Source organism: Arachis ipaensis, chromosome B10 (genome assembly GCF_000816755.2).
Source record: "Arachis ipaensis cultivar K30076 chromosome B10, Araip1.1, whole genome shotgun sequence".
In the NCBI taxonomy this organism is placed as follows: Eukaryota; Viridiplantae; Streptophyta; class Magnoliopsida; order Fabales; family Fabaceae; genus Arachis; species Arachis ipaensis.
Genome location: NC_029794.2, coordinates 133,216,286 through 133,230,534, shown reverse-complemented (window position 1 = coordinate 133,230,534; position 14,249 = coordinate 133,216,286). Strand labels below are relative to the sequence as shown.

General features: G+C 29.7%; 1 protein-coding gene across 3 annotated transcripts; it reads right to left on the bottom strand.

Moving 5' to 3' along the window:
• LOC107624534 lies at positions 11,702 to 14,243 on the bottom strand. Of its 3 annotated transcripts, none has more exons than XM_016327033.2 (4): positions 14,112 to 14,243; positions 13,734 to 13,995; positions 12,168 to 12,214; positions 11,702 to 12,033 (listed from the first exon to the last, which is right to left on the bottom strand). In XM_016327033.2, exons 1-4 carry the CDS (start codon positions 14,178 to 14,180, stop codon positions 11,860 to 11,862), a joined length of 552 nt encoding a protein of 183 aa, XP_016182519.1. In that variant the 5' UTR covers positions 14,181 to 14,243; the 3' UTR covers positions 11,702 to 11,859. The 3 variants fall into 3 exon arrangements, with proteins under 3 accessions (XP_016182519.1, XP_016182521.1, XP_016182520.1); XM_016327035.2 differs by having other exon boundaries at positions 12,168 to 12,211; XM_016327034.2 differs by having other exon boundaries at positions 13,734 to 13,992.

Sequence of the window (14,249 nt, the reverse complement as noted above, 5' to 3'; positions counted from 1 at the left end):
AAAGCAACACAATTTAAATATATATGTAATTCAAAATATTAACAAAGAAAAAAGATATTGAAGATAATTTTTATTGATATAGAAGCAAGAACAGTATAATTTTTTTTAGAGTTTATTTATCATATATTCTAAAAACACATGTTAAGATTATAAAACAAAAATTTTTTATTAAAAATATAAAAAATTTAAGAAAAAAATAACAAATCGATCTATAACTTTTTGATCCGTAGACATTTAAATTCTTAAACATTTAAAATACATTTAAGTTTCAGATATTTTTAAATTAAAATCTAGATACAATCTCTGGATTTAATTTGTCTCATTTTAAAAATTCTCTCGTATTAACAGAAGTCACATTTAATTTTTCCGTTGACCAAAGTGAACATAACGGATGGAATATCCAAATTTTAAAAAATGTTAGAAATTTAAATATATTTTCAAATTCTCAAAAACTTAAATGTTTGTGAATCAAAAGATTAATGACCTATTTGTTTTTTTCTTATTTAAATTTTTTATACATTTATTTTGTAGTCATTAAATAAAAATATTTAAATTTTTTTATTAATAATAAGTTTATCATATATTTATAAAACACATATTAACTAAATCTTTTTTTTATGGAGCTTCAGATTTTGAACTATCACTTTTCTTCTCCAACTTATTTTTTTATTAACTGTGATATTCTCTTCAGAAATATATTTTTGTAGTAAAAAAGATTCGCTTATTAAGTTCACTACATCACATGCCTCAAGCCTCAGCCAATGCATGCAGCAGGTTTAATTTGCATGTTTGTTGATTGGGTGTTTTGTTGGTCCAATAAAAAATCTTGAGCCTTCGTTTTTTATCTTGAGGAATATTGGGCTATTAGCTAGACTCTTCTATTTTTCTTCTGCTTTTTTTTTATGTTTTCTTTTTTTTTTTATTGATGGAACTGAATTTTTTTTTCGCCCAGAAAAAAAAAGTGCAAACTAAATTATCAACTACTTTTTTTTAATAAAAACTATAAGAATGCAAGTTATTTTTCTAGTGCAAGACAATATAATATTTATAAAGAATGAAGAATTATAAATTAAAATTTTTAAATTAATAACTAAACTTAAAAAATTTAAAGCAAATTTAATTATAAACTGGAGCTTGTTATTTATTTACTTCTGACCCCTTTTTTTAATTATTTTATTCATCTATGTTAACTCACACAAAAAAAGAATAAAAAATTACAAACGGGTCAAAATGTCATCAAAATCCGTCGTTCTTAATAAGTACTCCCAGATTCCAAGGTAGCATCACAAATAATAATAATAATAATAATAATAATTTATATGCTAAATGACAAATAAGGGAATCTGGGAACTAACAAAAAAAATGCATGCTTTGGAAATTGGCGACGGACAATCCAAGAAAGAAAATAAAGAAAAAATAAATAAATATGTGGTGTATATGCACTTATTTATTATGACACATGTATTGTTGTACAATACTTAACTACACCAACACTCTATGAAGGGAATGACAACAATATTTTTAAATTTGTGTGTGAAGTAAATTGTAAAATTAGTTTTTAAAAAATTATTTATTTTTAAAATAGTCTTTGAAATTTTTTAAATTAAATTTATTTTTTAAAAATTTTAAATTAATCATGTTAGTTCTTTTATTATTTTTATAACTAACAATATCAAAATTTATTAATGTAATACATTTAAGTAATATCACAGCATATTCTCCAACTTATTTTTTTTTATTAACTGTGATAAGTAAAAAAAATTCGCTTCTTAAGTTCGTTTGCTTTTATGTATTTTCTAATTTTTGGCGCTCTCCTTTAATTTGCTTGTGATGCTTTTAAGAATTTATAGAGCATGAAAGATATTTGATATGATTGTACTCCCATATCTTCTAATTCATTTCTTCATTTATTTAAAATCTTTTGATAGATTAAAAAGTGACCGTTGATGCTTTATAGTTTATACCTTCATTTATTATTGACGTTCTTCTTCTTCTCTTGCTATTATATATTGTTATTTTTCTTTTGTACTGTATTACTTAATCATGATCATATATAATACATGCAGCAGGTTTAATTTGCATGTTTGTTGATTGGATGTCACAGAAGCAATTTTTGTCTTGAGCCTTCGTTTTTTGTTTTGAGGAATATTGGGCTATATTAAAATATTGATATGCCAAAATCAAATTTAGAATATTGATGATGGTAATCTTGGAAAAATGAGACATGCATGCTTTGGAACTGCACAAGAGAAATAATTCATCAACAATTTCAAGAAAGATAAAATAGATAGGTACGTGGTGTGGCTATTTTTTCTCCCACAAATCGGACGGTCTGATTTCTGCACTTTTACAAATCGGACGGTCCGATTTCTGCACCTCCCACAAATCGGATGGTCCGATTTTTGCTTCTCTAATTAAACGATCCCACATTTGAGTATAACACCCAAACAATCCACATTTTAAAAAAACACTACTACCACTCCAATATTAAAAATAAAAAATTCACATGGTGTACATGCACTAGTTTATTATGACATCTGCATTATTGACTTGTTGTGCAATATTTAATTAACTACACTAACACTCTATAAAGAGAATGGCAACAATATTTTCAAATTTGTTTATGTTAACTGCAAACACATTAATTAATGATAACTTCTAAAATATATTTTCAATAAAATACAATTATAAAGAAGATATATAATAATTAAAATAAATTTACCAATTAAATCCGATAATCTAAATTTAATTCAATAAATTAGTTATTTACATGATATTTTAGACAATTAAAAGTCACTACTAGAAAACTAGTTATTATAGACGGATATTTTCGACGAATTTTATTCCACAGAAATACAGACGAAATTTCAGAGGGATTTTTTTTGTCGAAAAACAAAAAAATGGATTAACATAAATTACAGACGGAAAAGAGAATCCGTCTATAATTCCGTCAAAAAAATTAATTTTTTTCCGTGAAAAATAGTTACAGACGGAAAATCTGTCTGTAATTAAATAGACAAAACACTACGTTTTATTAAATTATTACAGACGAATTTTTCGTCATTAATTTAAATTATTCTGTCGAAAGAGGTGAAAATAAGGGTATGAAAATCACGTTCTCCTCGACAGCATCTTCATTTTACAAAACACCCCATCCTTCATCGACGCCGCTTCTCACCGATTTGCTCCTAATCCTTCATCATCGGCGCCTTTCGCCCCTTCACCGCCGTTCCCGAAGCTCCATCACACCCCTTCCCCAATCTCTCTCTTTCAGTTTCGATCCCGATGAATTTCGCTACCTTCTCCATGCCGTTTTCTGTTGCTGCTTGCTAAAGCTCGTCAGCGTCGTCGCCGCCGCTTCTACCTCTTCTTAATGCAAAGTGAGGGACTAATTTGGTGCATATACAACAATGACGTAATAGATGACACGTTGACGAATACTGTTGCGAAAAGTGGCACAAACGGACACGTGGCCAAATAACATTGTGACACGTGGCACAACCATCCACGTCAGCATGCCATGTGTCACTGGTCACCACATCATCATACCATTACACTGGCCAAATCATGAAGTAACACGTGTCACTTACAATCCACGTCATCATGCCATGTCATCACGTCGTTAATGGAAAATAGGTCAGGGACTAATATGGTGCATTTTTTTCAATCTCAGAGACATAATTGGTGCAATTGGAATCTCATGAACGATTTTAGTGCATAACACCAATTTTAGAGACCATTATTTTATCACTCCTAATTATTGTACAATACTAAACTACACGAACACATACTATGAGGGTGTGTGTGGTTGAAGGAATTATAAATAATTTATAGGAATGTTAAGATAGGAGTATTATGTTTCCATGTTTGGTTCAAAGTTTGAAAAGATATTTTTAAGTAAGTTTGATTCCCGGAAATCAAAATACCATCATTTTAATCCCCACCTTCCCGTTGGGTATCTTTGATTCCCATGGGAATAGAATATTTATAACAAAGTAATATTTGAACCACACACACCCTTAGGGTGTGTGGTTGGAGGAATTATAATTCCTAGAAATTTTAAGATGGGAATATCATGTTCCCATGTTTGGTTCAAAGTTTGAAAAGTTATTCCTAAACAAGTTTGATTCCAGGGAATCAAAACACCATCATTTCAATTCCGACCTTTTTCTTGGGTATCTTTGATTCCCATAAAAATGAAATCTTTATAATAAAGTAATATGAATCACACACATCCTGAAGAGAATGCCAGATTGCCAGCAATCTTTTAATTTCAAATTTGTTTGTATAACTCCACACATTATACTTTTTCTTTTACATTCTATAAATATATTTATTATCTTTACTTCTCTGTTGATAGTTGATACACTACTCTCTTTCATTTTTCTTCTTTCACATACATTCATTTTTTTTATTTTTATTATTCTGTACTCTTATTCACTCAAATATTTGTAACACAACTCAAATATATATTTAGGTCTGAACTTATTCTATTCAAAATATTAGCAAAGAAAAAAGATATTGAAGATAATTTTTATTGATATAGAAGCAAGAACATTATAAATTTTTTTAATAATTTATCTATCATATATTTTAAAAGCACATGTTAAGATTACAAATAAATTTTTTTATTGAAAATATAAAAAGCTTAAGAAAAATTGACAAATCGATATCTGACTTTTTGATCAGCAGATATTTAAATTCTTGGCCTTTTCAAAATCTAGACACATTAATTTTTAGGTTTAATTTGTCATATTTTAAAAACTTTTTTACGTGTGCACGCATTCGTATCAACCAGCTCGGTACAACGGAAGTCACATTTAATTTTTTCGTTGGGTCTACAAACCCAAGTGAACATAAGGAATTGATATATCCAAGTTTTGAAAAAGTTAAGAACTTAAAATGTATTTTTAAATTTTCGAAAACTTAAATATTCACAGATCAAAAAGTCAATGATCTATTTGTCTTTTTCTCATTTAAATTTTCAATGTATTTATTTTATAGTCATTGAATAAAAATATTTAAAACTTTCCACTGGTGATAAGTTTATTACGTATTCTTACGACACATATTAGCTAAATCCTTATTTTATGGGTGACCTGATGAATTTTTTTTATGAATATTACATGACAAAATGAAAAAAAAAATTGCTTTCAAAAATTTAAAATATACGTAATATTGAATATGTCTATTTTGTTTAAGTGAACTATCACTTTTCTTCTTCAACTTATTTTTTTTGTATTAACTTTGGTATTCTCTGCCGAAATATTTTTTTGTAGTAAAAAAATATTTGCTTCTTGAGTTCCTTTGCTTTTATGTGTTTTCTAATTTTTGGCCCTCATCTTTATATGTGATGCTTTTTCAAAATTTATAGAACATGAAAGACTTTTGACATAATTGCACTCATATCTTTTAGCTCATTTCTTTATTTATTTGGAATCTTTTGACAGGTTAAGAAATGGGGGTTAATGCTTTATACTTTCGTTCAGTGGATAGTTTTATTATTGACGGTCTTTTTCTTCTCTTACTATCATATCTTGTTATTTTTCTTGTGTTGTACTACTTAATCATGATCATAATGCATGCGAACTTTTTAATTTTAATATGGAGTGAGAGTTGGTGTATAGGAGAATTATGAAGGTATATGGTATTTTATCAGAGTATGAAGATTGTGTAAGACAAATCGGACCGTCCGATTGGAGGTACTGAAAATTTTGGGCCTGATTTGTGTATTGACAGAAAATTTTGGGTCCGATTTGTGTACTGGTAGAAAACTCTAGGTTCGATTTGTGTACTGATAAAAAACTTTGGGTCCGATTTGTGTATCCACTTTTTCTCTCCAATGAAATCGGACGGTCCAATTTCTTCCCATTAAAACAAAAAATTGAATACCGTCATAATCGTGTATATCTTTCCAATACTCCATAACTCAGCATAACTCACATATCAACCTTATATAAAAAAAATTAGCCTAATGCATACAGCAGGTTTTTTTTTGCTCAAGATGCAGCGGTTTAATTTGCATATTTGTTGATTGGATGTCACAAAAGCAATTTTGTTAAAGTCCAATAGAAAATTTTGAGCCTCATTTTTGGTCTTAAGAAATATGGGCTATATTGGCTTAGACTGTTTTTTTTCATCGATGGAACTGAACTTTTTTCACAGAGAATAATAGGTGCAAACTAAATTATTAACTACTCTCTTTTCTCTTTTAGAATATTATGTTGGGTCGGACAAAATTCGATCACACTAGAAAACTAAAAAAATTCAAAATCAAATTAAATTAGAATTGGAAATTAAGTTACACCGATAGTAGAAAATACAAGAATACAATTTATTTTTTTAATTAAGACAACACAATATTCATAAAGAATGAAGAATCACAAATTAAAAGTTTTAAGTTGATGGCCAAACTTAAAAAATTTAAAATAAATTTGAATAAAGAATTTGATTAGACAAAGTTTTTACTAAATTCGTAAAATATACAAATTTTATATGAATAAAAATGTATTGAGTTGTTAAAATTTTTTTTATTCTTTATGAATGTGTTGGTAAATTTAAAAAATAAAAAATATAATAATATTATTTAAGTGAGTAAATAATCTAGGACTGATAAAATGTAGATATTATACTTACAAAAAAAATGGATAGAAGATAGAGTATGTGTAAATACATTATAAATTCGTGATTTAGCTTTTATTCTATTTTGTTTATTGTTTTATGTTTTGTGTTTTTTATTTTATTTTATTTTTTATAACATGTTCCAATTATCATTGTGTTGAATTTTTACGTAAAAAAATATTAGAGTAATTAATTACATTTTATCATTAGTTAATTGATAATATGAGATATGTCATTAACTAACCTTATTTGGCGGAAAATTATAACATCAATTTGATTATTTTCTCTATTTATAACCCAATTGATTATTAGATAAAAGTTGGAAACTAATTTAATTATTATTCAATTTACTCACCAATTTAAAATATTTTATGCTATTAGATTTTAATATCTATCTATCTACTTAATATATTAAAATTGGGTTTTACCCCCAACTAATAAAGGTGAGGTGTCGATCCCTCGTGATTCCGTTTTCCCTCCAAAATAAATACACTTTTTTCTGTTCTAAATTATTTTATACAAAACATCTTTATTATAATTATATTATAATTAATATTTAATGAATAATACATAATTATACTAATTTAGGAACATATTTTCATTATAATTATATCAAATCAATATTTAATGCATTATTAAACTACTTATCAATTGTCAATTAAAAATACTTTTAACAACAACAACAAAACAACAACAATGATGATATGATAATGGCACCGGTCGTAGTAATTATGATAAGAATATTTGATTCTAATCATAAAATGATCAAATCTTATGATATTAATAACGCACATTGATTTTAAATATTTTTAGTCATTTTAATTATATTAATTTTAAAAATATTGATATAATTCTAATTCTTATTCATTATTCAATAATAATAATAATAATAATAATAATAATAATAATAATAATAATAATAATAACTTGAAAAACCCGTATATAATCTATTTCAATTACCCGTGTATTATTATTAAAATTCTATAGGTTCCTAAATATAAGTATTGAAAAACACGACATGGCACGATCTATTTAGAGTTGTTTAGATTTGTTTAGGAAGATATAATAGAATTTATATTTCTAAATCTACTTAATATGCTAAAACTAGATTTTCTCCCAACTAATGGAAGTGAGGTGTCGATTTTTCATGAATCTATTTTCTCACCAAAATGAATGCACTATTTTCGCTTCTAAGTTTATTTTATAAAAATATCTTTATTATAATTATACTATAATTAGAATTTAAGTAATAGTACATATTATACTAATTTAGAAAAATGTCTTTATTATAGTTATATAAAATCAATATTTAATGCATTATTAAACTATTTATCAATTATCAATTGAAAATAAAGAGTACAGTGATCCTTGCTCGTCTTATGTGTCTTTCCAAAAACCGTGGATACACATTCAAAAGCTAGAAAATCCCCTTTTGAAGACTCGGTGAATTTCTCAAATATTTTAAAACAAAACCTTTTTCCTTTCTTGCAAAATATGAAAAGTTTTTCCTAGATAGTATGAATGACTAACATATCCCAAGCATATGTTCAATTAAGTCTATACTGTAAGAATTTGATTTTTCATCTTTAAATCGACTTTAAAACATGAATCTTTTCCAAATAGTGCTTGTTTGCTCTTTTTTTGTTGGCTCATCGTTCACTCCGCGGTGAATTCTCCTCATGATTGTTGCGTTTTTCTTCTTTAATTGTTTGTACTTCATACTCCATTTTTCTCGTCGTTGCTGCGTTTCTTCAATTGTTTACACTACGTATTCTGTTATTTTTATCCTTTGTTCCTATTTTTCTCCAATTTTTTTAAGGAATTCTCTTTTTTTAAGTGTGGGTGCTTGAGCAATTACACAGGATACCAAGAGGAACAAATAAAATGGAATTAGAAATCAGATCTCTGATTTATATATAGCCTTAATATGAAAATTGAGATCTCATTAGAATTGAAATCAGTACTATATTTTTATACCAAAACAAGAAATAAAATTCCAATTCCGTAGAGAATTCTATTCTAAGAGTTAATCAATGCAAAACGCATTATTGATTATCCTAAAAAATAGTAGGAAATTAAAAAAATTTCTAGATAAGGATTAAAAAATATCAATTTATGTCACAAACATCTAAAGAATAAAAATAACATTAATATATACAAACATATAAATAGAATGCAAACAAAATATTTTTTTATAAATAAATTAATTATATAAAATAAAATATAATTGACAAGACATAATATTTGTATGACATGATTGTTGAAATAATAAATGAAAATGACATTATTTCATACCAATCGATTGAATACATAAAAAACTGTAATTACGTACAAATTTCAATCGATTGTATTTCGATTATATTATCATATCAATCGATTGAATAAGAAAATATCCTTGTTGCTATCCGAAATTCAATCGATTGTGTAACAATTTCAATCTATTCAATTTTGAGAAAATTCATATTGCCGTGCGAACTTCAATGGATTCTTTTATACCTCCAATCGATTGAATTTTGAAGAAACATACGGTATTCAATCGATTGAATTACCAAAAAATACGATTTTTCTTGCATTTACAGATGTAACGAATTAAGGACAAGAAACGTAAAACGTCATTGATTTGCATTGCCAAAATATTTATGAAGGTCGTGATTAATGGAAGATCTATTTCGTTGTTGTTTTTGTTTGGGTTAAGTACAATTTTGGTCCCTAACGTAGAGGCCAAAAATTTATTTGTCCCCGGCCTTTTTTTTCGCTACAAAATGGTCCCCAACGTTTCAGTTTGTTTTAAAATGGTCATTCGGGCGAAAATACCATTCCCCTTCTTTCCCAAAATAATCCAAATGCAGAAGTTGAAGAAGAACAGATGCAGAAGCAGAACAGAAGCATAACAGAAGCGATACCAATAAAACAACAAAAACAATAACCAGAAGCAAAGAACAATAATGGAATCAAAAGAACAACAACAACAATAGCAGCTACAAGCAGAAAAACAACAACAACAAAAGAACAACAAAAACTCAGAACTCAAAAAATCATCATCATCATCAAAACTCAGAAAAACATCCAGAACTCAGAACTCAGAAAAAAATAGATAATGAAATCAGAAAAATAACAACAAAAGAACAGAAAACAGAAGATTGATAATCAGAAGTAGAAGCAGCAGAACCAGAAGAAATAAGAAGAAACCAAAAATTGGCGAGGAGCAGCGACGACGGCGACCGAACGAAGAGGAGGAGCAGAAACGGCGAGCGGCGCACGACGTCCACCCTCGCGAATCTGCTGCCGTCGACGTCGAGCCAAGAAGAGGAGCAGCGGCGAGATCTGGCGGTGAGATCCAGCGGAGACGACGAGGACTGAACGATGAGGAGCAGCGGCGTCAAATGCATGCTATTTAGTGGAATAAGTGCAAGTTTATATGATGAAATCCATTCAAATTCAACCAAAAATCATCATCAAATATGGATTCATCAAGCAGCAGCGAGATCTGGCGGTGAGATCCAGCGGAGACGACGAGGACTGAACGATGAGGAGCAACGGTGGCGAAGAGCAGCGGTGGTAACGGTGAAGAGCAGTGGCGGTGGCGGCGACGGCGAGGACCCTTCCCCCTTCTCTTCTTACCGAACCCCCCCAACACCCTTCTCCCTTCGCGTAACCCCTTCCCCTTTCCCCTTTACTCTACGCGTTTCTTTCTTTTTTTTATTAAGGGTAATTTGGTAATAAAAATAAAAAATTTGGAAAAAATGACGATTTTAAAACAAACTGAAATTTTGGGGACCATTTGTAACGAAAAAAAGGTCGGAAACGAAATAAATTTTCGGCCTCTACGTTAGAGACCACAATCGTACTTAACCATTTTTCTTTTTAATGGTTAATAAACTATGATAGATGAATAAAAAATAATAATTTATAAAATAGAGGGTAGATTTAATAATTAAATAATATATAAAGAATTAAGTTGTAGTTAAAATTAAATAAAGACTATTTAGTAATTATCAAAAGACTTAAAAAAACATATTTCGTGACTTGACTACTTAATAGTCCAAATATTTTGAGACCGACGAATCCTATGTCCTCTTTGTCAGTACCAATTCATTAAAGAATCTTTCGATCGAACAAAATAAAAAGGAGATTTGAAAGATGAACAAAATAATTCGAAAATAAATTGACGGAATTGAAATAAATTGCATTTAAATTAAATAAAAACGGTAAATTGCCTTTGATGAGATCGAAGGACTTTTGAAATCAGAGACAGTGCTGAACCTTAAAAGAAAATAAGGACAGTAAATGTACTTGAAAGGTAAATTTGCAAAGAAAATAAATATTACAAAAAACGTAGATAAAATTTAAAAATGTAGAAAGAACTCTACAGAAAAAAAACTTAAAAAATCATTGGCATATACGAGTGTGCTTGAGTGTTTTTCTAAAGCAAAGTTCCAACTCTTGTTCATCAATCTTTCAACTGTTTATTAATCTTCAAGTCACTGATCCCGTTCATTTGTACAACAAATAAACTTATTCCTCGACTCGACTAAGTACATCGACAGGCTCTTATTTCTCATTTTTCTATAGTCCCTTCTCGATACACTTTCTATTTCTCGAAATAAAACTCCACTGCATTTCGAGTATGGTATTTTTCGAAACCAAATATTTCAATCAACAGTAAGATATTTTGATCACAGGTTTTAATGAGAAATAAAATGACAACGGTAAGAACTAACTTTGTTAGTGGAGTGACGTGTCATCATGTCGCTATTTTAAATGGGTTTAAAGTTCCTCCCAAAATTGAAAAAACGTGAGTCATGTTAACTTTTGCACCAATATCTTATATTTTTCTTTCGTGCATTATAAACTGAAAAATTTAAACAATAATTTCTCTTTCATATTGACACCCTACCAAGACAAATAAAGATGCAGATTGGGTATAAAAAAAAGTACCCAAATCATTTAGACTTATACGTGAATATCCTTATTGAAAGGTGTAGAAGATTCCATTGCGGCATTGCCAATGAACATAGAAAAGTCCTCGTTGGAGTAATTCTGAGAGATAATGCTAATACGGCTATTAGATTAACACACATTATGAAGAACCAAGTCATTCCGTTCATATTCAATCTTGTCTCTAGTATAGGTACAAGCTAGTATCTAGTATCTGTTATTAAGTTGAATAATATGCACTATGAAGCTCCTTAATCATGGGAATGAACCAGTTTCAGGCATTGAAAAAGCACTACAGTATTACTTGACAAACAATATCAGTTCAGGAAGATAATCAAGAAACAGTGTAAAAATTGCACCAAGTACAAAAATAAAAATAAAAGCAAACACTATTTTAAGAATATACAATAGATTGATTGGTTTCGATACCCTTGGTTTGGATTCCCTCCTTTCTGGATGTAAGACACCCAAACCCTGGAGAAAGAAAGCAAAAGAGATTGAAAAGTGTCATGCCAAAAATTTTAAAGAAACTAATTTTCATGAAAAATTGTTCTCAATTTTGCTTATTTGAAAATAAAAGTTAATTTAAAAAAGAAAATAACACTTACAAATGCCTGCTTTGACATCCATCGAACGTCTCTATCTCTGATTTCTTCTGCATAAAAAAATGAAGCATTTTTTAGTAATATTACAAGTTTTTCCTACTTACTCTCTTGTAAGGGGAAAAAATTAGAAAATTACAATATTTGAAAAGTAGTTTATGGATATCATAAGTTACTTGAAACATTCCACATTTAAGTTATGGTTGTTTTATCATGCAGCAACAACAATGGAAAATGTGTGGTGATGATCAACCCCCCCTTTTCTCTCTCCCTCCAAAAAAAAAAGAACAAATGTTATATAGCTGGTTTGAATGATTATGAAGACCGAAAAAGTTCACATAGATGCACACTCGTTCACATTTGAGGATAGCATTAACAAATGTTAACATATTAAGACAATATTTGGACAGAAAATCTGTACACAGAAAGTCTTCATTATAGAAACACAAAATTGTACAACTTCCTAATAGTAGAGACAGAAAGTATTGGTATCTGTGTCTTTCTATTTCTGACACAGAATCCAAACTCAATCTAAGATATCTTTTTTAACCTCCACCGAATACAAATCAGTCATAACTATGTACTACTACAAATCCTTAAAGAAAAAGAAAGCAGAATAATGAGAGAAGACTCAATTTGATTTCTGAAGTTTTACTTCATAGTAAGTTTAGTCCCTTGGTTTTAAACATGATCAATTTGGTCCTAAGCTTTATAACCATGAATCTTAGTTGAGTTTTTCGTCACCAATCCAGTTAACAGAGGTAACCAAAAAAAGCATTATTGAAATAAGACTACCATTGTCAGGTGGAGTATCCCTACATTTAGTAGACTTCCTTTCAAGTCTCAACTCAGACAGAAGAGGGAGTGGAAAGAGACTGATGCTACTACCAATAACAGGTACCGGGTGAATCATACATATCTAGCGAGAACCCTGATCCTCATTTCAAGTCGAATCCGAGTAAGGAATACCAGCAAGGAAGGGAAACACTATGGCAGCTGAGCCACTACACTAGTACAAAGGAGCAAGTAGCATTCTAATGGCTGACATTGCATAATTAGTTCTTCAAGGATCAAATTAAGTGTCCTAACTACCAAATTGAGTTCGACACCTTTAAATTTAATATTATATGAGAATGGAGACTCACACCCATTTGTCTTAAAGCGAGATTAATAGATAAGAACCATAGATGATAAGTTAATCAAATTTATCAAACAGAAATACTAAAGGACTATCAGAATTTATTATTTTTGGCCATCACTTATCAATCAACTCAAATTCCTTTAGTCTACTAATTCAACAACATACTTTATCCCATACTTTTAAACATTAATAGCTGATGGCTAAAAACAATAAATTCGCATGGCCCTCTAGCATTTATCTTTAGCAAATTATCTAAAGATTCTCAACTATCTGCATTTATCGGATATCTACATGTGAGTTTCTACTTTCTAGCTTATATGAGTAGTAACCTTATTTCCACACCCGCCTAATGTAGAAAGAAAACTATTTTCTTCCTTTTTTCCCTTTTTTTATTCGTTAACAGTGAAAGGTGTTAGGTGATTCAGACTTACCCGTACGGAAGAGATCCGTTTGGGTAACGGTTTGAAGCTTCCAACCGTCACCGTAGCTGACAAGAGTGGAAGTTGGACCAAAAACAATTGGCTCTTCACCGTCTTTTACTGCCTCTATATACAATGCAGATGGAAGCCCTACTTCCTCCGTCTTCAGCCTCATGTTTATCAACTCCACCGCCGATCCCGCATCCGTGCTCTCCGCAAACCGCCGCGTCTTGCCGGAGCTCGTGCAGTTCACCTCCAGGTACTGTACCCGCTGCTGCGTTGCATCAGTCAAGATCAGAATAAGATTGGATTAGTAGAGCTGCGAATTCAAGAAGGTTAATAACATGAAAAATGATGAACGGAATGATCAGAGAGAGAGAGAGAGGGTACAGAGGGTCGGCGACGAGGAAGAGGAGAAGAGGTTTGCGATGTTGGGGATAGGGTTGACTTTTCGGCCATCGGAATTCAACGGAGAAACGATCCACGAAGTAATGAAATTTGTTTTTGAGCTTTTTCTTTCTTTTTAGC